At 32.8% G+C, this 26,664-nt stretch overlaps 2 protein-coding genes across 2 annotated transcripts; one reads left to right on the top strand and one right to left on the bottom strand.

Moving 5' to 3' along the window:
- The first annotated feature begins 499 nt into the window (after positions 1-499).
- LOC139487672 (collagen alpha-1(I) chain-like) lies at positions 500-4,858 on the top strand. The gene is made up of 3 exons (XM_071272631.1): positions 500-732; positions 3,523-3,597; positions 4,142-4,858. Exons 1-3 carry the CDS (start codon positions 558-560, stop codon positions 4,756-4,758), a joined length of 867 nt encoding a protein of 288 aa, XP_071128732.1. The 5' UTR covers positions 500-557; the 3' UTR covers positions 4,759-4,858.
- A 7,545-nt stretch (positions 4,859-12,403) lies between these two features.
- On the bottom strand, positions 12,404-25,002 carry LOC139487671 (solute carrier family 49 member 4 homolog). The gene is made up of 12 exons (XM_071272629.1): positions 24,723-25,002; positions 22,878-22,968; positions 21,669-21,832; positions 20,397-20,439; positions 20,161-20,204; positions 19,508-19,552; positions 17,493-17,622; positions 17,022-17,130; positions 16,495-16,562; positions 15,225-15,343; positions 14,083-14,265; positions 12,404-12,529 (listed from the first exon to the last, which is right to left on the bottom strand). Exons 1-12 carry the CDS (start codon positions 24,967-24,969, stop codon positions 12,411-12,413), a joined length of 1,362 nt encoding a protein of 453 aa, XP_071128730.1. The 5' UTR covers positions 24,970-25,002; the 3' UTR covers positions 12,404-12,410.
- Between the last annotated feature and the right edge of the window lie 1,662 nt (positions 25,003-26,664).

The following is a 26,664-nucleotide window of genomic DNA, read 5'->3' as shown; positions in this document are numbered from 1 at the left end:
TCTATAAATCTATCATTAAACCAAATGTATTTATAAATTAACTAATGTTTAGTAAAAATTCGATTGTGATTGTTAGTAGATATAAGAACATGTGACAAGAGTGCCAATGAGACAACTCTCCACCCAAGTCATAATTTGTATAAGTAAACCGTTATAGGTCAAAGTACCAATTTTCAGTTTTTGTTTAATGTAAGATAGATAATTTGATAGAACACTGAGAACACGAACATGACGAAGCATATGTTAAAAATCAAATGTTTAAAATAAAGCAACATGTGTTTCTCTGTGAACTCTTTTGTTTCCCGTAATGAAGCTTGAAGTCACGCTCGAACTCTTATCACTTTATATCATTACTCTTAATTCAGAGAATGTCTTACTAAAAGATCATCCTCAACAAAACACTAGCCAATGAAATGCAAGAATTGTGTGCGAAAATACTCTTTGAGAAGTCCCCTCTAAACGCCTTCCTTTAATTTAACAAGAACGGAAAACAGTCTACTATTATAAAAGCTTAGATCAGGATTTTAAGGTAGTCAAAGACCCAAAGCTCCACAAAGATGAAATTGCTCCTTTTAGTTGTGTTTGTGGCTCTGTCCTACGCTAGCGCATGTCCCGAGGAATGCGAAAGAAAGTTGAGGGACCTAAAAAGTCAAATTGAGGATTTAAAGACTAAAACACGAGAGCTCAGACGAGAGTTCGACAGTATTAGTGTATCCGAGGATGAAGAAGAAGGTAGGATTGTTCATTTATAAAAACGTTTTATTCATTTAGAAATAAGTATTATTTTTTTTGGCTAATACTTTATTCAATAAATTTTTAAGAACCTTTTTTCTTTCTCACTAAATGTCAAACATTTTACATTCAGTTGATGATTTGCTTGTTAAAAAGATTATATATTTAATATATATTTTATCTATATATATTTATACAATTTATGAAATTCTCCAGATTACTGATAATATAAAGGATGATCAACTTGTATACCGGTATACAATATGTTACAGTACAAATTAGAATTCAGTAAGATCCAGAATTTGAATTCCAATAGTAGAAATTGGAACTCTGATTTATACTAGTTAAAATTCAGTACCAACCAGAATTACAATGTCTATTGGTAGAAATTGGATTATCCAGATTCGTACCAAGATCCTGGATTATACTAAATGATTAAATAAAAAGACACAATACAAAAATGATTTTTTTTTTTTAATAAAATTAACTTATATTATCAAACTTGTATAAATGTAAAAGAAAAGAGCTAAGGTTATTTTTCGTGAATTTACAATACAGCAGAGACTTTTTCTAAAAGCTCTTAAATCTTTACTGAAAAGTGCATATAAGGTATTTCAGAACCCAAACCAAAATTTTTTAGGAAGTATTTTAAATATTTTTATCAGAAAAACATTAATTCAATTATGTTAATGATTACAAAATACAAAATTAAACAAAAGCATTTTAAATATTATAAAATATAATTATGAAAAACAAATTATTTCCTGAAAGTTTATATATTTAAGCATATTTTGTTTGTAAAAAAAATATGAAATTGGCATTATATTATCGATAAATTATTATAATTTTCTACTTAACAATAGATATAGGAAGATGTGGTGTGAGTGCCAATGAGACAACTCTCCATACACATAACAATTTAAAAAGTAAACCATTATAGGTTAAAGTACGGCCTTCAGTACATTAGTAAAAATAATAAATAATAAGTTAAAAAAACCTATTAGAACCCAAAATCCTACTTTCTATCATTTTTTAGTAATATCATTGATCCTGTTAGAAATTTATACAAACGAGGGTCCTCCTAGAACAAATCAGAACATCCCAATTTCTTCCTGTAGATATATATTGGAATTCGGATTAGTACTTAATTTTTAAAAGTATAAATCAGAATTCCCGTTTCTACTAGTAGATAATAGAATTCCTCTATGTACTAGGATGATTCTGCCGATTCTACTGAATTCCAATTTGTACTGCATATATATTTGTTTTGCTGGGGATGTATAAACATTATGTCTATTGTTTAAGCTAAATTTGTAGAAGTAATTCAAATATAACTTTTCAATAAATCCGGTGTGTAATTTGTATTATTTTTGAGATTTCTGATAATTGACGTTGCGGTGCATTACATCTGCGCTTATTACCATTACATTTGTGCCTAAAATCATTACACTGGCGCGCACTTTATTATTTAATTTTCGCGCCTTAATCGTCATGTGATAATATAGGGTTATTGCATGAATATTGGGGAATATTGTCCCGAGTAGAATTTTATATTGCACCAGCTTGCGAGTGCAATATATGTTCTACGAGGGACAATATTCCCCAATATTCATGCAATAACCCTTTTATTGTATAGCAATATAATATTTAAAAGTAAAAATTGGTTTAAACTAAGATTTTGTCGTTGATGACGTCATGAATTTTGAAGATTTATTGCACTAGTGCAATATTAGAATTTATTGCACGCTAACTTTTGGTTACTTTCTGTGGGAAATATCATATTGCTATACAATAAAATCAGTTTCATTATTGCTATCCATTAGGGAATGGCAATGATTGATTGACCGTAACGACCAGTGGCTAATATTTCATGCATGTTCAGCACGATAGAAGTAGTGGCAACCCTATTTTAACATAAAATTGGAAAACTAAATTATCTATGGAATATTCAACTTAATATGAAACCATGGGCGTTCCGAAAACACACATTAAAGTTTATAACATTTTGGCATTTGTATTTATTTTATTAGGTTGTTTCTTTCCAATCAGATAGATTCTACCAACAATTGATATGATCATACATCTATGATAGAATGAAATTCAAAACAGTGTGGCTGTGGCCATTGATTGACACATTAAATTCATCCATTGACTGGGACAATTTAGGTGAACGTTTGTATGTAACGACCACTGCTCACTATGTACTTTTTAAAGACACTTAAACTATGGGGTCACCAAAGGTTCTCAACACCTTAATAAAGTAATTCGAAAAACTTATCGGAAATAACACGATGTTTTGATTTATATCAATTATATAAATCAAAACATAAAGGTTATTCCTGATTAATTTTTTTAATTATTTTATAATTAAAGGCGTTAAGAAACCTTTGGTGACCCCACAGTTTAAATGTCTATCGTAGGAACGTCGTGAACAGTGGTCGTTACAGATAAACGTTCATGTAAATTGTCCCAGTCAATGGATGAATTGAATGTGTCAATCAATGGCCACAGCCACACTGTTTTGAATTTCATTCTATGATTAATAAAACTTAAAGATGTTTTAAAATACATTTATATATATCCTATTTAAAAAAAATGTGTTAATTATAATTGTTCTTTTGTAGCCGTGTACAAATTTCAAATTACACTTCTCTTGAAAAAGACTGATGTACGCTGTGTATTAATAGTAAAAATATAAACCATTCCGTTTTTCATTGTATGCAATGAACTTGAGATACGAATGTCATTTATATTCCTAATGAAATACATTATTCTGTTCTTTTTTTTCAGTTGACGCCAAGGGAAACAAGCGTGTGAAGAGACACAACTACCTTGTAGGAGCACCAGGACCTAGTGGACGACAAGGTAGATAATTATATTTCATCATTTAATTATTTTATTCAGATTTTGCTTTTCGCTTTTCCCCAAAGATTTTTTTTTCATAGACTGTTCCTAAACACATCTTTTACATGGGAAATAATCAACAAATTAAAATTTTCTTTAATTTCTATTAAATTTATTTGCTTAATTTGAGACAAATTGTTAATGTAAAAGTAATATAATTGGTAAATTTAAATATCATCTAGTTCAGGGTTCAGGTATAAGTAAACACACAAAGGAGCGAATACTTAACGTTAAGGACCGACCACTCATTTTTTTATGGTCAAAAGGGGGGGGGAATTCTTTTTTTTAAACGTGTTAAAATGGTTTCAGAATTGAATTACTAGTAACATACATTTTTCTTTATAAAAAGAATATGCATTTCCTAACCTACTATTTATGGGAACTAACTGTTTTATCAACAAAAGATATGTAGAATAGTAAAAAAAGTTTAATCACGTTTACTGTATCATGGTTAACAACAAGATGTTTAATTATTAAAGATTAATGACACTGATTTTTTTTACAGGTGCCAAGGGAAGGGCTGGTTCCCCAGGAGTATCTGGACCTCGTGGTCCACAAGGATATACAGGCCATAAGGGACTGACTGGACAACCAGGTATGCAAGGTCCACGAGGACCAGGTGGAGAACAGGGACCACAGGGGCCACTTGGTGAACTTGGACAGCCTGGGGCACCTGGTATTCCAGGAGCAATGGGACCACTGGGCGTCACAGGAGATCAAGGTGGACAGGGATATACCGGCTATCCAGGACCACAGGGTCCAACAGGAAATACAGGCGACAAAGGTGATGTTGGAAGTATTGGAGCACCTGGTGCACCTGGGCCACAAGGACCTATAGGACACACCGGTTATACTGGATATCCTGGAGTTCAAGGAGACACTGGTGCACCTGGTGTAAGAGGTGCACCTGGTGCACAAGGAGCACAAGGTTCACAAGGTGCAACTGGAGCTCCAGGGCCAATGGGACCAGCTGGCTACCCTGGACCAAAAGGCGATAACGGAGGTACCGGTGCTCCAGGACCACGAGGACCAAGTGTAGCATATGCTGCATATGCTGCTCCATATTATCAGGCACCTGTGGTCGGTTCTTATAAAACCGCTCCAGCTCCATTTAAAGGATAAATCAAAACTGTAAATTCACAAAAAGATCTCCACCGATTTTTATAATTTCTTTTAACTTGAAATCATTTGGCTATTGAATTAAAATTTGTCTTTCAAATAATCTGTGTTGCATTACTTGTATGCTCCCAGTCGTCACCGTATTGAAATTAAGTATTACCTTTGTCCGTCCGTACGTCAGTCCCGTTTCCGTTTCCTAACTTTAAAAGTTGGCCTCAACCAAATGTCACGAAACTGATACACAATGTTAATTACCACAAAGCACAGATCAAGTTAGTATCTGAATGGCGTTGGCTGTGTCTCATGGACACATTCTCCATTTATCTTTTATCAGCCTTGATATGATACAGCTGACACATTGACTTCCATGTGGCCATAGATTTTTTATTTTTACATCGAAACCAATGAAAATGAATATGAAATATGTACTGTGGTTGACCTTGATTAAAAATAGAAATAAATAATAAGAGGACAATAACCCCCTTTACAAAATCACATTATGACGTCTTTAAACTTAATTTTTTGAATATTGGATGTGTAATACTAATGATTGATAAGTTAGTCTTACATGCAAGATTTTTGTCACGCATTGATGGAGTAAAAAAGCGAGACATATGTATGCTATTCCCGGTGTCGGCCACGGCGTTGACTATTGTATTAGTTTGTTACTAGGTATAGTTTATGGTTAACAAATTGTGGTAGGTCAATGATAGTTGGTAAGTAGTTGTATTAGCATTGGCACATCTTAATTCCACGGATATTATTCGGTCCTGCCTCTGAGTCGTGGTGTATTGACTTCGAAGCTTTTGCTTAGTTTACATGTGTTAGTGTGTGTTTATGTCAGTTTATGGGGAACTTCTAGTGACAAGTCAATGATTGTTGGTACGCAGTTGTATACGCATTGGCATATGACGTTGCGCACGATATTGGTGTCACTTTCGAAATATGGGTTAGATGGCGGGTTATTCAAATTCAAGCTCTTATCCTTTACAATAAATAGCCATGTTATGCATATCATTCGAAAGGAAATAAACCATAGAAATCAATAACATAGATGAATTTGTGCTTTGTCTATTTTTTAATGTAAAAAAATGCTCATTTCGATGCCTATAACGTCATTTTAAGGGTGTCCCGCTGTTACAATTTTGTTTTATGTGCGTCTTTGAAAGCCCAGTACGGATTCATTAGTATGTAGAATGGTTTAAAATTTTACAACTACATTGTATACATTTCACGTTAAATGAAGTAATAGACGTTTTTAACTATAAGAGTAGGAAGATCGTCAGAAAAGTTTAAACAAAAAAGAGAAAAAATGTCCCAATTTGCTGCTCAACCCGTAAAAAAACTTTCCGTCTTCAATTTCATAATATATAACATACGAAAATGGATTTTAATAATATCAGAAAAATTATACATGTTCCGAAGAAGATATTTGATGTCATCATTATGTAACTGCGGTCTTATTTTAAAAACATCGTCATTTTCCCCGTGTCCAATAAAATGTCCTAATGGACAAAATAACACAAAGAATAACTCAGAGGCTTTTTATCAAACGAAATTCTTCTATATCTCTAATTTTTATCACCTGTTGACTGATATGAATGGAAAATACATTTTATTTCCTTTAAAATGATATGATAAGCACTTTTGTTTGAATTGCAGGTAGAAAATCCGAAACGATCTAAGATGTCCAATGAAATGTCCCCGTAACCGTAATTTGACGTTCGCGTTATAATAACGTTAAACTGGTATACGACTTTTCTTGCATATTTGGCATAACATATTTAAATGAAATGGTCTGATCTATATAAAATAAAGTTCTTGTTTAATATGCATTAAAATGGAAATCTGCATTGTTTCAAGGATATAAGATGTCGAAATATTTAACTGGGATATGCCATAAAGACAAGGCCCCGGAGCTATAACAAAGAGAAATCTGACTAAATTAATGACCACACCCCCACTTTATAAAAGCATGCAAGATACATTGAAAAGGGAAATGCAAACAAAAGTGAGATCTTCTTAATTATTCTCCTCAGCCAGACAGTATCTGTAATTCCTAGCAATGCTATTAAAAAAATCAAAGCTATACACATGAATTAAAATTCTCACAATAAATCTCATGAGAAAAAGTACTCCTCAGTAAAATTAACGTGCAATCATTTATTTTTTTGTTTAGTAGTTGTCCGACATATATGATGGATGGCACACAAACATGTAGCAGCTAGCTCTAAGGTATTAATTAAAAGACACTCCAAACTCATTCGAGAAAGAAAATATAACAAATCAATCTTTTATGTGCAAATATTTTTGTTGTTGTGTAAAGTAGATCTTTTTTATCTTCACAAAACGCCACAAAACATAGCTTGAATATTGATTCCTACATCGCGATGACCCAGAAGGGATTAATTCCGATGTATTGTTGCCATGAAGATTTGACTTTCGTTTTTAACTGGAAACTGATCGCATATTTACGCGGATATCATCGATATATCGCTTGTTATAAATTCATTTCTGCAATGAATACTCATAAGAACGGAAATTAATAATACAAACATATTGTGTCGTTTGAAATATGTATATGCATTAAAATCTATGCTCACGTACAAAAGAAATGTGTTAACGCATGCGGAGGAATATCACAAGAAAGTTCTGTTGAAAATTATGAATGTCTACTCAAATCTAATCTATTGGAAAAAAATGAATTGTTATTGAAGAGTGTCTACCATGCACGTGTACTGCACTTTCATTAGAATCGTAGAATAGAATGATAAACAATTGGATGAAAATTATACATACATGTAACTGCTATATACAAATATCAAATATTAATTTAATATATAACAACAAACCAGAGTATACTGATTTGTATCACCACACTATAATAGATATTAAAGCAGTGAGGTTGAATTCCCTGTCATTTAGTCATCATCCACGCACGAACTTTTCTCAGAAAAAAAAATCATAAATCTCGGTTTCAGGTATAGAAATGTGATTTATTTCTGAGAAAAGTGCTTGTGACCATCCACAAGAACTTGCGGTCATCTGATGTTCAGTACTTCAGTACTTTGATTATACTTGTAAAACAATGCAAACTCGAAACAAAAAGATTGAAACCGAAAACATAAAAATAATCAGTTTGGAAACTTTTTTTTTGTTTAAAGTCTAAGAAGATTTAGTGTAAACCGATATACTCTGTTATATGTTGAAAAAGGAAGCGCTGAACCAAATATAACCAATAGTATATAAAAAGTGCATGGAATGCATTCCTGGTCAATAGTTGTTCGCTTGAGAAAAAAAATATCCATGTGAACATGCACATATAGCAATTACTACAAAAATACACATCTAGTAAAATGAAAATAACTGTATCATTCAAAATCGGATTTCGACCTGCTGGTAATTTGTGAGGCAGGTATTGGTCTGTGTAAGAATTTTCTATACTTTGCCAAATTCTATAATTTCAAATATTATAAAAAAAAAAATTGATCGCCGACCCTTTTTTTGAAGCTTGAATTTGTGAAAAAATATCAGATGAAAGGATAGCTCGTAAAATATGTTTGCGAAAGCAAAAACACAACAATACAGAATCACCGTTCTCATAATAAAGTAAGAAGATGCGGCCGTATGACGAGACAAACTTCCATTAAAGACCAATTAATAATTTCTATAGGTTACTGTATTGCAATCAACAATGAGCAAAAGCCGTACCGTATAGTTAGCTATAAAAGACCCTTAAATGACAAATGTAAAACAATTCAAACGAGAAAACTAACGGCCTGATTTATGTACAAAATGTGTAAATTCCTACATAACAAGAATTTTCTTAATTATTTGGTGAAACAATCCTGATTTAAAAATTGTAATCAATGAAAAAATGTCATTGATTACAATTTTCATTATCACTGAACTAGTACAAAATATATATTTGTTTAGGGGCCAGCACAAATTCATCTATGTTATTGATTTCTATGGTTTATTTCCTTTCGAATGATATGCATAACGCCTCCGGGTGCGGGAATTTCTCGCTACATTGAAGACCTGTTGGTGACCTTCTGCTGTTCTTTTTTCTATGGTCGGGTTGTTGTCTCTTTGACACATTCCCTATTTCCATTCTCAATTTTATTAAATACTTTCTTTTTAAAAAAATAGTTTAGACCCGGACCATCTTTAAATCATTGAAATTTGGCAACGACATTTCTTTTATAGCAGACTATGCGGTATGGGCTTTGCATTTGAAGGCCGTACAGTGACCTATAATTTCTGTGTCATTTTGGTCTCTTGTAGAGAGTTGTCTCATTGGTAATCATACCACATCTTCTTTTTATATATTTCAATCATTTAACAAGACATCAAATTGTTATTTTGTGTTATTGTTGCATCTATAATTCTTCGCAAAAATTAAAAATTGTTCATGTATTTAAGATTTTGTTCAAAGTCAATGGAATTTTCTATTTGCACCGCCTTAAAAAAAATAAAACCATATAAAGAAGCAACTTCGAAAATATCTGTACTTAAAGCGGCATTTTACATGATGAGTAGAATATAAGGTCAACGTTTGAAACTTTCCGTGGAACAACGTCAAAATCGTCGTTTTATTAGGAACGTCGTGTAACGCAAAGTGGCACCAATACCGTGCGTAACGTCATATCTCATTTCCATGGAGATTATTTGGCTCCACCCCCTCACTCATGGTCTTTTGACTGAAACTTTTGCTTAGTTAACATGTAGTAGTTTGTTATAGGTCAGTTCAAGAGGAAACCTTAGTGGTAGGCCAATGTTAATTGGTAAACAGTTGTATAAGGATTACCACATCTTGTTTCCATGAAGAATATTTGGCCTTGCCACATCAGACACGTTGACTCTATATTTTGGCAAAGCTTACATGTACATGTATTAGTTTGTGATTTGATCAGTTAAAGATGAACCTCTAATGTTAAGTCAATGATATTTGGAATGCAAATTTATTGGCATTTGCAAGTCTTGTTTTCAGATTAATTATCCCTAGCCTCTTATCAAGTTTCATTGATTTTGAAGCTTTTTAATATTTTACAAGTTAATGTTTTTGTTAAGGCTTGTTTAAAGGGAACAACTTATGATAAGTCAATAGTATTTGGTATGCAGTTGTACTAGCATTGGCACATCTCATTTCCATGTTTGGCCATGTACCGTCAGTCAGGGTTTATTGACTTTGAATATATGCTTCACTTAAATGTTTAAGTATTGCTCTTTTAATGTCAACTTTTGATTTATCATAATTACAAAATGGCGAGACATATCTCTGTGTTAACAGTTTATCTTTTATTAGTTGTAATTTTCTTTGAACTAACTGTCAGTAACTGCGAGTAATCTCAGATCTGGTGTCTTTTTGTTTTAGGTAACGGCCACATTAGTGTTTTTGTTAGATGTATTTCTATTTGTATCCATTTGACGAGTTGGATCTTTTTTTTTAACTAATTTCTATAGTTCGTTCTTATGCTGTACTGTTACACCACTGTGCCATGTTAGGAGGAGGGTTGGATCTCTCCAACATATTTAACCCCGCAACAATTCTATATATGTGCCTGCACCGAGTCAGGAGTCTGTAATTCAGAGGTTGTCGTTTGTTGCTGTGTTACATATTCGTTTTTCGTTCATTTTTTGTTTATTAATCAGGCCGTTAGTTTTCTCGTTTGAATTGCTTTACATTTGTCATTTCGTGGCCTTTTATAGCTGACTATGCGGTATGGGCATTGCTTATTGTTGAAGGTCGTACGGTGATATATATCTAGTTGTTTAGTTTCTTTGTCATTTTGTCTCTGGTGAAGATTTGTCTCATTGCAAATCATACCACATCTTTTTTTCATATCATGAAAAACACTGACTAAGATTTAGGGAAACTCACAAACTATATTAAGCATAGATAAAATGATTCGAAGAAATAAAAAAAAAATTGCTACAAAAGGAAACTAAAAAATGTTTGTCGTTTCATTGGTAGTGAAATTGTATTAAGAAAATATGAACAATTTATGTAAACGTTGTTTACTTTCATCGTTATCTAACTAACAAACAACAATATCCACAAGTTAAATTTTTTGCTTTTATTGACCACATAGCTTTCAGTATACATGTGATAGAGAACATAACACAAAATCTTTATGGACAAATAAATACATAGATGTGGTATGATTGCTTATGTCAACTACCAACCTAAGTTCAAAAGAAGTGTGTCTTTTATGGTACTGCATCATAGCTTCGTATGTGTACTTTTAAGGTTGGAGCAACTTAACATAACATATTTGTAGACATGTTATCAATCCTGCTTAAAGATAGATCAAAACTGATAACTCTGGAATATTTTGGAAAATGACGAGTGTATATACAAACAACAAGGTGTCCTCACCGTAGAAAGATGGCCCGCGTCGCTGTGTGTATATATAGCATAGTGTATTTTTTAGCTTTTGTCTTTGTTTTTCTATTATTGTTGTCGTTTCAAGGTATAAAATGTGGTTATCCTACAATTTAAGGAAAATGCATTATTATGGATTTCAATATGCCAAATATGGTATCATGGTGGTACAAAAAAAAGAGAAAAGGGTGAAAGTCCTTCAAATCCGTTAAAAAATGACCGTAATCAAATTAAGATACAATTGGTTAACTACATATGATGGCAAACAATCCTTCAAAGGATGAAAGCTCTCAGTCTTTTACCATTGACAGTATCCGATTATAATGTTTGTTAAACTCTTAATTACGCACAGTTTTACAAAACTGTTAATAAATTATTCAGAAAATACCAAAGAATGAACGACTACAACTGCTAAAAATAAGAGGTCACCTAACATAAAGATTAAACTTCAGACAATCACTGACCTGACAAGCACATGGGAAATTTCATATTCAAGTGAAGTTCGAACGAGTTTTAAAAAACGAAACTACCCAATTACGTATACTTTACCTTAATTAATTTATAAAAGAGGGACAGTCAAACTCATAGATTGAAAATAATCTGACAACGTCAATGCCCATGGCTAAAAATAAGAAGACAAACAGACAAATAATAGTACAGAAGACACAACATAGAAAACTAAAGACTAAGCAACGCGAACCCCATCAAAAACTAGGGGTGATCTCAGGTGCTCCGGAAGGGTAAGCAGATCCTGTTCCACATATGGCAGCCGTCGTGTTGCTTAAGTTATTACAAATCCGGTAAATAGTCTACATTCGGTAGGTCACATTCGTGAAAAGGGAAGGGTATTGTAGTTACGACATATCCGATATCATCTGTGAAACGGTTATTCTATAACGGTCAACCAACTTGTGATGGCGTCCGTAAAATTTACGAAGGTACAATTTCAACTTAACCATTTGGAACTCTTGGTTTAATATCTTCCTTGTGAGCAGCAATTCTCTATCAAGGAAATCATGATAGGAAATACAAGCCCGGGAATATCGTATCAATAGGGAAATATATACTCCGTAATATGCAGGTGCTGCTGGAATGTTGCTACATAGAAATAGAAAGTTCAATACAAGTGAAATAAAGAACTCCTATAAATTAGCTACTTTTAAGCACAAAGAATCAGAAAACTTTACAATTATCAAACTTAATGCTTTCTTAAGTGTCCACACTCTAAGAAAACATATTAAGCAAACACAATTATAATAAAAAAGTATCAATCCGGTTTATTATCAACATCAACATCTATTCGTTTGTAATCAGCTTTGAATGCTATCAACATTGGTACTGTAATAACTATGCAGCCTATCAATGTCCAGTTTGGCCATATTGATCCTAAAATTGAAATAAAAATTTATAAATAAAATAACAAATGATACAGTACAGACTAAGGAACATCGGATGAAAATGGTACACAAAAATGTCAAAACACGTTGGACAACACTGGAAACGCTCTTTCTAAAAAAAGATTAAACTGGTTTAGAGTGCACATTTCAGCAATACACAATGCTGAAACCAGCGTGCACAATAAAAACTCAAAATAGAAAAAGATGTTGATGTGTTTTTCATGCAGTATCAGGTCAGTCCGTTTTTGACTAAATTCAGTAGAATTAAAACATAAAACTAAGTTCTTTCAAGTTGAAAAAACTAAAAAAAACTAAAAAAAACAAACATTGAACACCAATATTCATTGAATATATGTGCGTTTTATTTCATTGTTGGTCGTTGTCTTGAATATATCGTTCTGTCATTTTTTCTTAGCTTTACCCTCTTTGTTTTGTTATTGACAATAGGGAATTGAAATAAGTTCTGATAGAATTCTTTAGATGAAGCATTTGTTATAAAAATTCTAAACAATGAAGTTTTCGTAATGATCTTCATTTTTTTTAATATAAATTAGGCCGTTAGTTTTCTCGTTTGAATTGTTTTACATTGTCATATTGGGCCTTTTATAGCTGACTATGCGGTATGGGCTTTGCTCATTGTTGAAGGCCGTACGGTCATATATAGTTGTTAATGTCTGTGTCATTTTGGTCTCTTATGAACAGTTGTCTCATTGGCAATCATACCACATCTTATTTTTTATATTCATCTAATAAAAAAAAAAGTTCGCCAAATTGAAAGATAATGTAATATAGCCTTTATAGAATGAAATTCAAAACAGTGTGGCTGTGGCCATTGATTGACACATTAATTCATCCATTGACTGGGACAATTTAGGTGAACGTTTGTATGTAACGACCACTTCTCACTATGTACTTTTTAAAGACACTTAAACTATGGGGTCACCAAAGGTTCTCAACACCTTAATAAAGTAATTCGAAAAATTAATCAGAAATAACGCGATGTTTTGATTTATATCAAGTATATAAATCAAAACATAAAGGTTATTCCTGATTAATTTTTCGAATTATTTTATAATTAAAGGCGTTAAGAAACCTTTGGTGACCCCACAGTTTAAATGTCTATCGTAGATACGTCGTGAACAGTGGTCGTTACAGACAAACGTTCACGTAAATTGTCCCAGTCAATGGATGAATTTAATGTGTCAATCAATGGCCACAGCCACACTGTTTTGAATTTCATTCTATATTTCCTTTAAGGTATCGCTTAGGTACTGATGCGAATATTTTTTTAACTAATACCGCATTTCTGCCTCCAAAATAAATATAGATGCGATAAAAATATCAATGAGACGACAAACCAGCTTAAATGGTCAGCTTGTTTTTAAAGGTTTAGCAGCTGCAAATTAATAAAACAAAATAAATGTAGCGATCGTGTCAACGCTACAGCTTGCGTTCAATTCATGATTTATCAGAGAGAAAAAATAATGTTTCGATATATGTTTCGGTGAAGTACAATTAAATGACAATATTTAAGATACTTACCAATGTTTGGAATTAATGAGAGAAGTAAAAACATGCTTCCAGTTAAATTTAATGCTAGTGTCATGAGACCAGTCGTAACACCTTCCCCTATTGGATATGTTGTCTCACAGCTCAGTTCGAAAAATAGCGGCATTGCTCCGCCCACTAATATACTTCCTCCAATACAAGTGAAATAAAGAACTCCTACAAATTAATGTTATAAGATAAAAAGGATTTTTTTTTATAAATAACACTGCATTAAAAAAAACCACCCAAATAAACAAACTAGAGGCTCTTAAGGGCATGTGTCGCTCACCTTGGTATATGTGCATATTAAACAAAGGACATAGATGGATTCATGACAAAATTGTGTTTTGGTGATGGTGATTTGTTTGTAGATCTTACTTTACTGAACATTCTTGCTACTTACAATTTTCTCTATCTGTAATAAACTTCGCCATTTAGTTACAGACAGAGGAAAATATATTGTAATAATTACAAAAAATTACTAAATTAATGAAAATTGTTAAAAATTGGCTATTAAGGGCAATAGCTTCATAAGGGGTCAAATGACCATTTTGGTCATGTTGACTTATTTGTAGATCTTACCTTGCTGAACATTATTGCTGTTTACAGATTATCTCTATCTATGATAGTATTCAAGATAATAACCAAAACGGCAAAATTTCCTTAAAAATTACCAATTGGGTGGCAGCAACCCAACAACCAGTTGTGCAATTCATCTGAAAATTTTAAGGCAGATGGATCTTGCCTTGATGAACAATTTTACCCAGGCAGATTTGCTCTAAATGCTTTCGTTTCAGAGTTATAAGCCAAAATCTTCATTTTACCCCTATGTTCTATTTTTAGCCATGGCGGCCATTTGTTCGTTGGCCGTGTCACCGGATACATTTTTTAAACTAGATATCCCAATGATGATTGTGGCCAAGTTTGGTTAAATTTAGCCCAGTAGTTTCAGAGGAGAAGATTTTTGTAAAAGTTAACGACGACGGACGACGACAGACGCCAAGTGATGAGAAAAGCTCACTTGGCCCTTTGGGCCAGGTGAGCTAAAAATAAAATAAAATATAATGTACACTGGGAATGTGTAAAAGAAATCCATATTGCAAAAGTAACTGACTGGGTATAAAGTCCGTACTCACCTGTATGAGAATGTATGATTTTCGTACACATTAGCGTAAAGATGACAAAGAATAGTGCTGCCACAGAATACACTACAACAAGGAAGGACTTTATTCTTTTCATAAAAATGTCCGAAAATCTGAAATGTTTTCAATAACAAATTTAATAAGTAGCAGTCACTACAGTTCCTTCTCCTTACCCCAAATGTGACCTACCGAATAAGAATTGTTACCGGGTTTGTACTTATACGAGAACCCTCGTTTTTGATGGGATTCGTGTTGATCAGTCTTTAGGTTTCTATGTTGTGTTTTGTGTACTATTGTTTGTTTGATGTTCTTTTTTTTGTAGCCAAGGCGGTGTCTGTTTATTTTCGAGTTTGAATGTTCCTCTAGTACTTCGCACCTATTTTAATAAATTATTAAAACTTTTTGATAGATTAAAAAATATAACTACAGTTCTATGTAATATTATACAGTAATTTACTGAAAGTCTGCAGAAGTCGACACCAATACAAATTCGTAACTTTAGGGTTTTCTGGAAGATGATATATTTAGCTAGATAGACAATCGGAATCTAAGATCAAACGAACCATTGTCGCTTGTACAAGTATATTGACATCAGTACACGCAGGAACTATTCATCTTTGTCGTTGGTACATGTATGTTCGTACTATCATGACTTAAATAATTTAAATACATTTAGTTGACATCAAACAGATTTGGCTGTATTGTTTATGCTTATTATATGTTTTGATTCTCACATTTATAAAAAAAAACATTGTTAAACCCCTCAAAGTTAATCGACTGTTCCCTTATACAATGGGCTGTTCCCTTATATTTGGCACAACTTTTTGGAGTTTTGGGTCCTCAATGCTCTTCAACTTTATACTTACGGATATTCCATAACGGACAACCAACTTGTGATGGCGTCCGTAGAATTTACAAAGGGATGATTCCAACTTCACTATTTGGAACTCTTGGTTTAATAGCTTCCTTGTGAGTAGCAACTCCCTTTCAAGGAAATAATGAAAGAAAAAACAACCCCGGGAATAACGCACCAATTGGGAGATAAATACTCCATAAGCAGGCACCGCTGAAATGATACTACATAGAAATGGAAAATTCACAAGTGGGAAGCTGAAATCATCCCCTTTGACGTATAGTTTTGTTTTCAACTGAAAGACACTATTTTTACTTTCTAGAACACGATCCTGTCATCGATATATAAGATTTATATATTTCATTTGCCAGCACCAAAATACTTATTGTGATTCCTTTTAATTTACTGTACCTTGAAAGAAGAATTCCAAATATTGTCCCGCCAATGCTTCCATAAAAGTCTAGCCAACCAGCTTCTTTCTATCAGATATAAGAAGAACATGTTGACTAAGATTTTCGTTAGACATCTCTTAACATAAAAGAGTGTTTCGCATAACTTATATATAATAATTGCAAACACATTGACAACAAATTATATATTTTCATGGTCACATTCTTCTACTTCAATGATCTAAAAAGTTGTTGTGATCATTCATGAGAGACCTTTCGCAGGTATCACGGGTGCGATTTTAATCTGATTTTTGTTTAACTTTCACCATAAAAAAAAAGGATAAATAAAGGCAACTGTAGAATACCGGTGTGCAAAAATCATGAATCGATTGAGAGAAAACAAATCCGGGCTACAGACTAAAACCAAGGGAAACACATCAACTATCAGAGGAAAACAAAGGAACAACAGGAACAAATCGGTATTCTAGACTCTAAAACAATTTATAACATACTACAACGTTTGAAGGCATTTTGATTGCCATCACCTACCTGTGAGATTCCAAAAGGTTTCAAGTTTACATCTAACACCGACCCCCAGGAACCATAGACTCCAGAAGGAATGGCAAACATAAAAGCAATGTGCCAAAATTTCAACATCCTAAAATAAACAAAGAAATATAATAGCCAAAATTTCAACATCCTTAAATAAACAAAGGAATATAATAATACATATAATTCAAACAAAAAAGAACACACACACACACACACACACACACACACACACACATCTGGAAATTTCATTTACAGTACTTTTCTGGCAATTAAATTTTGTAGTTTGTTCTGGACAGTACATGATATAGGGTGTTCCTGTTCTGGCCATGAAGATGGTGCTTGAAATCTATCATGAAAAGATAAGACGCGAGGATGTCTTTTCACCAACACATCAGCGGATTGGTCTTTTGATAACAAAATCTGAGCAATAATGACAAATGTGTTTTTAACTTTTTTTCTCTCGCTTACTTGAAGAGTTTTTTGGTGCCTGCTTTAAAATCTGTTCGCCTCATACCAGCCGTTTCACTAGGTGGTGTTGGAGGCGCGTTAGGGAAATATATGAATACAGTTATCATCAATAAAGCTGCCACTCCAAATTCTGAATTCAAATCATATTTTAAATGAAATACAAATTAAAAATGATACTTAACATAAATTCACATTGTATTTATATTATAGACAATTCGTTAGTTAGGTTAGTTTTTTATACTCACTGTTTTAATTTCATGTATCTTATACATGAATTGAAATATCGTTTTTCAAGATATGTTATGTTCTTTTTTACGTAATTAAACGTTTGATATTTTTATGAATGCATTTGTTAAGTAAATAAAATATGTTTAATTCTAGTAAAGCCAAAAGAGTTCATGTTTAAATTCAAGTAAAAAACTTAAAATTCAAACATGCAGATTAGAAATATATACAGTGAAACCTGATTAAACCGAACCCTGAATAAACCGGAAACCTGTCTAATCCAAACTTGTTCTGAAGACCAATCATACCACATTTTATGCATTGTGAACCTGATGAAACCGAATACCTGCCAAAACCGAACAAAATCTCAAGTCCCGAAAAAATTCGGTTTAGTCAGGTTTCACTGTATTGTACATGTCTAACTATAAATCACTTTTTGGGTAGTTTTTAATGTACCATATCCAATCCATTTGGTAATTTTTTCCTGTGTAAGCAAGATCAATGTTTTAAAGACATATTCAACTTATTTATTTATGTGGCATCGACCCAGTGGTGTAAATAGTTATCAAAGGTACCAGGATTATAATTTAGTACGCCAGACGCGCGTTTCGTCTACATAAGACTCATCAGTGACGCTCATATAAAAATATTTATAAAGCCAAACTAGTACAAAAATGAAGAGCATTTAGGATCCAAAATTCCAAAAAGTTGTGCCAAATACGTCTAAGGTAATCTATGCCTGGGATAAGAAAATCCTTAGTTTTTCGAAAAATTCAAAGTTTTGTAAACAGGAAATTTATAAAAATGACCACATTATTGATATTCATGTCAACACCGAAGTGTTGACTACTGTGCTGGTGATACCCTCGGGGACGAAACGTCCACCAGCAGTGGCATCGACCCAGTGGTGTAAATAGTTATCAAAGGTTCCAGGATTATAATTTAGTACGCCAGACGCGCGTTTCGTCTACATAAGACTCATCAGTGACGCTCATATCAAAATATTTATAAAGCCAAACTAGTACAAAGTTGAAGAGCATTTAGGATCCAAAATTCCAAAAAGTTGTGCCAAATACGGCTAAGGTAATCTATGCCTGGGATAAGAAAATCCTTAGTTTTTCGAAAAATTCAAAGTTTTGTAAACAGGAAATTTATAAAAATGACCACATTATTGATATTCATGTCAACACCGAAGTGTTGACTACTGTGCTGGTGATACTCTCGGGGACGAAACGTCCACCAGCAGTGGCATCGACCCAGTGGTGTAAATAGTTATCAAAGGTACCATGATTATAATTTAGTACGCCAGACGCGCGTTTCGTCTACATAAGACTCATCAGTGACGCTCATATCAAAATATTTATAAAGCCAAAAACTATTCTAGATATACTAATACACTTTTTGTTTTTGTCATACAGAAAGCAACAAAACTTGTAAAGATTATGAAGAATCGTACACAATATACGATGTCTTCTTTTTACTTTTTCCGACAGCTTCCTATGGAGAAACAATTTTTTCTTTGCATAAACAAAAAAAAAAAAAAAAAAAAGAAAAAAGAAAAAGAACACAAACCCCTATACAAAAATTAGGCGGGACCAAGTTTTTATTAAAGGTTTCTGCACCATTTTGCCACCCGCTATTGTTAAGTTTTATTATCAATTATGAAGTCAACTGAGTTAGAGCCACTTCATATTTGATAATATCTGTTTTTATATATATTTATTTTAGCTTTCCAACAATAAATTGGTAGACAGTAAAATGCAGAAATGTATCTGCAGAGTTAAACATACCTATGTAATTCAGCAGCATTATTTCATCTCGGAGTGTAGCCAGATCTGAATGAAAGTACTTCTCATATGCGTTAATTGTCCAAAAGCAATGCTCGTATCGATCAAAATGTGATATGATTGAAAGAAATATGTATTAAACTTTTATAATATTAAAGAAGTTCAGACAAAAAATCTTGTCTTCATTGATGAAAAATAGCTTAGATGAAACCATAAATGTTGGAAACCAAATCATAATTTGCATTTTTTAAATTTCCAGTGCCTTTAATGGTCATTACAAATGAAGTTGGAATGGTACAGTCTTCCAATTTTTCCCGAACTGCATATTAATGGGCTGGCCTTTGACATACCAATACCTTTGATGAAAATGTAATACAAAGAGTTATTGCAATCTATAAACAGAATAACTCCTTTAGAAATAGTTAAGGAGATTCACTCTTCGAGTGCCTATGTTGTTATCCCCTTTTATTTTTGAGGTGGTAGAGTGTTCGCGTTTCGTGGTATTAGTAGTTTTGTCATTGTTGTCTGTGTTTTTGGTCTTTTTTTTTCTTGACAATTGTATATTCATGGTAAAGGATACGATTTTTCAACCGTTTTCTAGACAGCCTGTGAACCATTTTATGGATCCTTTAAGTGGATGATATAAAAATACTCACTTGACAATAATGTAGAATTAGCTGAATAACAAGTGCTGATATTTCTACAAATAAAATTATTGTACTGGATTTAAAATTTAAATGACTTATTTCAGTCATATTGTGAATTGGTAAGAAAGTGGCAAGAAAATTCAGCAAAATTTAGTTTTTGTTCATTGAAAGAATAAGTTTGATATTTAAGTACATCAATATATATACTTGGATGTAAATTCAAGATAAAATTTAAACAAAGTTACCTTGTACAGTTAATATACTTAGGTTCCGATACAACTTGTGGACCTGAAATGGACAAAACTACTTCTAGTATTATTTTTTAACTGTAAATAAGTTAAAACGAGAATCGTATATTTGATATTAATGAAATAAAATTGTTTACAAATCCCCACCCTAATCTTAAAGGTTTAGATTAGTCTTATGTAGACAAAACGCGCTTATGGTGTATTTAATTATCATCCTAGTACCTTTGATAACTAATTATATGAACTTCTTATGTTGTACTGTTATACTACTGTCTCTGGTTAGGGGGAGGGCTGGGATCCCGCTAACATGTTTAACCCCGTTACATTATGTATGTATGTGCCTGTCCAAGTCGGGAGCCTGTAATTCAGTGGTTGTCGTTTGTTTATGGGTTACATATTTGTTTTTCGTTCATTTTTTAAAATAAATAAGGCCGTTAGTCTTCTCGTTTGAACTGTTTTACATTGTCATTTCGGGGACTTTTAATTTATAGCTGACTATGCGGTATGTGCTTTGCTCATTTATGGAGGCCGTACGGTGACCTACAGTTGTTAATTTCTGTGTCATTTTCGTCTTTTGTTGAGAGTTGTCTCATTGGCAATCATACCACATCTGCTTTTTTATAATAACTTAAAAGAATTGTTTTAGTTCCTAAGTACTAGTATGATTATGTATGACTTTAGAACACTTTATATAACAAATGATTTATAGTTAAAGCGAATAAATAAAATTTAAATTGCAATAAGGTGTCTTATGTTTTACAACTATTATTTTGCATAAGGATATGCATTATGTTGGGATATAACTAAGATTTAACAATATTAATATGTCATTAGTTTTTATAAAAGGAAACCAAAATAGTATCAAACTTTCACAAATGATATCGGATATGTTCCTTACGTCAACAATCCTCTTTCCTTTCATGAATGTGACCTACCGAATTAGACTATTTACCGGATTTGTTATCACATAAGTAACACGACGGGTGCCACATGTGGAGCAGGATCTGCTTACCCTTCCGGAGCACCTGAGGTCACCACTAGATTTTTGGTGGGGTTCGTGTTGTTTATTATTTAGTTTTCTATGTTGTGTCATGTGTGCTGTTGTTTGTTTGTCTTTTTTCATTTTTAGCCATGGCGTTGTCAGTTTGTTTTAGATTTATGAGTTTGACTGTCCCTTTGGTATCTTTCGTCCCTCTTTTCAAATAGTCTCATTGCATATTCAAAACTGTTTATTTTTGAAGAAAATTGATTGCAATTACTTATAAATACCTATAATAAAGGCCACTGCACCCCCAACAGAGGTAAACAGTAATGATATAGCCGTTGCCGTAGCTCTTTCGTTAGGCGGGAACCAGGTCTCTGATAATAAAGAAGGACCTGCAAACGCTACAGTTCCGCTGACTCCATTTACAGTCTGGCCAATCGAAACCAACCTAGTGAAATAAGTTGAAATTTTATTGTTGCAGAAGATATAATTGTTAAAATTTACATGACGAGGAATACAGGTTAAATGTTGCAATACTTGAATATTTATTGATAAATAAAGGCAACAGTAGTATACCTCTGTTCAACAGTCACAAATCGATTGAGAGAAAACAATTCCGGATTACAAACTAAAATCGAAACACATCAACTGCAATGTATATATTTTGACATTACATAAAACATATTTTTTCTCAGACTGTTAATGACTTATGTACACTAGATCTATTGGATGTGTACTTCATGGCTGTTTCAAAACGAAGAAAAACAGGGACAAAAGATACCAAAGACATATTCAAACTCAAAGTCGAAAGCACACGATCACGCCACGGCCAAAACATATAAAATACAAAAAGACTAACAACAGTTTACAAAGCACAACAAATAAAACTAAGACTGAGCAGCATGAATCCCACCAAAACCATAGGGGTGGTCTTAGTTGCTCATAAGGGATAAACAGATCCTGCTACATATGTGGCACCTGTCGTGTTGCTTATGTAAGTACTCATCTGATGATAAGTCTATTCGGTAGATCATATTCCGGGAAAAGATGACTGGACTGTGGTTATGACTATTGGAACACATCTGTCGTCATCTGTCAAACAGATATTTCATAACGATCAACCACCTCATAGTAAAATTTATAAGGGATATCAATTTCAACACTTGGAACTCTTGGTTTGATAGCTTCCTTGTGAGCAGTAATACTCAATCAAGGAAATGAAGCCCTGGAATATCATATCAACTTAGAGATATATATCACTTATACAGTCGCTGCTGGAATAAGGCTTCATAGAAAAAAAGATTTCACAATGGGGGAGCTTTCGTTTTAAAGTATTGGTTTTAACCGACCGCCATTGTTAATTTCAGGATGTAAGTCGAAATATAAACATTGATTTATTTAGATTGAGGACATCAAATAAAAAGCAGAAAGTGATGCGTACTTCTTTTCTTTCGCCCCTGTTGAAGTAAGTCTAAACTTATATATAGTCTTACCACGTGGCAGTAGACGGTTCCGATGATAAACATCTACATCCTGATCCTACAGCGATTAGAAACGTTGCCCACATCATTGACGTTCTCAGGCCTGTTTACAACAGTAAAACATTAAAAATTGATTACGAATGAAAAACAAAGTTATGATTTCATAAACATCAGATAAATCATATGCTATTGAACAGATTACACATTTTTACCTGGAATATCTTCTTTTTGTGCTAAAAACAACTGAGGCATTTTTTGCCTTGTGGTTGAAGAACAGTAATGTTTCGAATAATTCAACATTTTATAAACAGTAAATTAACATATCAATGATATTTTATGTACTTATACATCCTGTCATTGTGTTATTGTACTATGGTAAATTTGAGTATTCTTGTCTTTAAATTTAATTAGTAGTCTTTATGCCAATATGTGCTTCTTTTTTACATATTTGTTTTTTTTTTCTTTTGTGATTAAGATTATTACAGAATGTTGACTGCTGTACTTTTGACATTTTTACCTATTATGTCTGTTTGTTTTGTTCACACATTGTTGTCATTATGATGGAATTTCATGCGACTGTCCTACAAGTTGGAGGTTTAGCTAACTAGAAAACCAGATTCGATCCCCCATTTTCTACATTAGAAAATGCCTGTACCAAGTCAGAAATATGACAGTTGTTATTCATTCGTTTGATGTGTTTGAACTTTCGATTTTGCCCTTGATTAGGGACATTTCGTTTTGAATTTTCCTCAGAGCTCAGTATTTTTGTGATTTTGTTTTACAAAAAAAAATCATTACAAAGTAACCCTTATGGAAGAAACGTCCACCAGTAGTGGAATTGGTTGAACAAAGGTTGAATAAATCATCATAACTAGAGTGATGTGAAAAGGTAAAATCATGAATGTTATTAGGCATTCACAATAAAAATTTCTGCAAGCATTCAAAGTGGGATAACCGGCGACTTCGAAAGTGAACAGTAACCCAATTATAGATCTAGAATGAACAAATATTTGTTTAATTGTATAGTTTGATAGATGTATGCAAAGACATCTGTCAATTTCTATTCTCAATATAAAAAACACATTTCAAATATTTTAAAGCTGGTTTTTTTTAGTTCATTGTTGTGATTTGATATAAATGTCGAAGAAGTTTTCTCATAAGAAGAAGAATAAAACAAACAATTATTCTTAAACGATATATCAGAATCAAAATTACGTGCTGCGTATTGGTTAATAGATTTATTAGAATCAAATTTACGTGCTGTGTATTGGTTGATAGAATAATTATTCTGTTTATTTTCCAACCGCATCTAAGTAGCTAGCTATAAAACCATTTTTTTAACATAAGGGAATGCCTGTAACAAGTCAAGAATATGACATGTGTGATCCATTCGTTGGAGCTTTTGATTTTGCCATTTGCTAAAGGACATTCCGTTGAGAATTTTCTTTGTATCTCGGCTTTTTTTATGATGTATTTGAGAATTGATTTTGTCATTGGATAGGAGACTTTCCGTTTAGGATTTTTCTTGAAGTTCGGTATTTACGATATTTTATACATATAAAACCTTTTTGTGTTGGTGATTAAGGACTGACAATATATAATATATTTCTAAAACTGCTAATTTATAAGTAAGAAAGTATTTTTCATTAAAATAAAGTCAAATCATTGAACTGTTACAAAATGAACATAGACATGTTCTTAAAGAATGGAACGCAAATTATAAAAAACCAAAAACATATTGAACAGTATGCAAATTGATAATTAGTTTTATATCAAATCATTAATTTGCCATATCAGATTGGAAAAAAAGTAAATTAGCATGGCATTAAAAAATTACAAAACTTTCTGTAAACTAACCTTTTAGATCTAACATCCATGAAGCTGGAAGTATACAAATTATACATGATATGTTCCCAAAGTTAACTAACATATCAATCATACTGTCCGACCACTGAAAGACAGCTTTAGCTGATTGTGCCACGGGTCCATACCCCACCCATATAACGTTCTGTATGCAGGACAATAACGAAAGGCAACTCAACACATACCAACGGCTACGGTAAAGCTTAGGTTTTGTGCAGTCATGTAACAACTGCACGTCCATTTCATTATGCACAACGTGTGAGATTTTATTATTAAATGTATTATTTTAATATTATCATGAAATAACTAGGTTATATTATTGTCCCGTTTATCTTCAATTTTATCTGTATGTATCGATAACAAAAATCTAGAAGGTGATCCGACGTTTTGGTCACATGGGCAAATTGTAATATATAGATGAGTTGAAAATAGCAGTCTATTTTCATTTTAAAATTTAAAAGCCAAAATTCGATGTTAAATAATTAAGAAGTTCTGGAAACAAACAATATCTTTATCTCTAGTCAGCATTTGTGACACCGACGATGAACATGAACTTATGCAAACGTAAACACAAGTTCCGTGCAAATATTGCTAAGTCATAAACATATGAAATCATTTTTTTAATAATCGGTATGTCATTTTTCTGACAAAGAGTAAGCAAACCGACATAATTGGTCAATTCGACTTCATTAAGGAAATTAGTATTTTTTTGCGTATGCATTCAAGAAATGATAACTAAATTTCAATCAATACTCTTCCGAATTTAAACGTATAACTCAACGCTTATCTCCCTTCTATCGTTTAAAAATATCAACTGTTCACGTTCAAACGTTAGGTTACGAAATAAATGGACCCAACCTCACCCTTGCTATCTCACTTATTTAGTAAGACATATGCAAAGAGGCAATTAGAACGATACATGCAAACTATGTAAATCCCTATACCTTATTCGTACCAAGCGATTGTGACTATTTCTAGAAGTGATTTTTGTTTTCAATTAATATACCGAAGAATAATTATTAGATTTTTTTAAAAAGTAATTGCGACTATTATGTACCTCGTCTTCAGTCGATTGGTATATAGGACTCTATAATGACCGTACCGCCTTACAATTATTCGTCTTGACCAACCAATTTGCAATGAAAAAAGTCAAATCACCAAAATATTGACCTCCGATGAAAATACAAAACGGAAAGTCCCTAATCAAATGGCAAAATCAAAAGCTCAAACACATCAAACGAATGGATAACTACTGTCATATTCCTGGCTTTGTACAGGCATTTTCTTATGTAAAAAATGGTGGATCGAACCTGGTTTTATAGCTAGCTGAACCCTTTACAACGAAGTAAAAGCCCATTAAACATGCACATTGATAGATTGTTGTATGTAAATGTCCACTGGCAAATATTTTGAGCATTGTTAGGATGATAACAAATTATCAATGAATCCTTGAAGTATGTTGTCCATAGAGAGTAGTAGGGAAGAAGAGTCGCTGGTAAAGAAGGTATTTTGGATAGGGTTTGAAATTTTGTCTTTATAAAGGACCACTTAGGGAACCAAAAAGTATAGATATTGCAAGAACTGAGAATGTGGTAATGGTGCCCTCTAACAACTGTATGTGTATGTATATTTATACATCGGGCACATCAGAACAGGCATTCCTTTATAAAATGGTGTTTACCTGTGGATGGGAGAAGTACGGAGATGACCGTAGTGGCCCATTAAACCAAATCCTAATTTAATTTGATTGACATTGATTTAGTTATGACAACTGTTTTTGTTATGGTTGGTTCATTTCGTTGTAGGAGGGGGTAGTCATTTTCCCCTGTTAAATAAATGAGGAAACGTTGACCAATGCACGAGCAATTTTGTTATTTTCCAATGTAAATGTCGACTTTGACGAGTTTAGGTTTATAATTTAAAGTATAAATATTAA

The sequence above is a fragment of the Mytilus edulis genome, chromosome 9 (assembly GCF_963676685.1).
Source record: "Mytilus edulis chromosome 9, xbMytEdul2.2, whole genome shotgun sequence".
Classification (NCBI taxonomy): domain Eukaryota; kingdom Metazoa; phylum Mollusca; class Bivalvia; order Mytilida; family Mytilidae; genus Mytilus; species Mytilus edulis.
The sequence above is the reverse complement of the archived record's forward strand: the minus strand, read 5'-3'. Positions and strand labels throughout refer to the sequence as shown.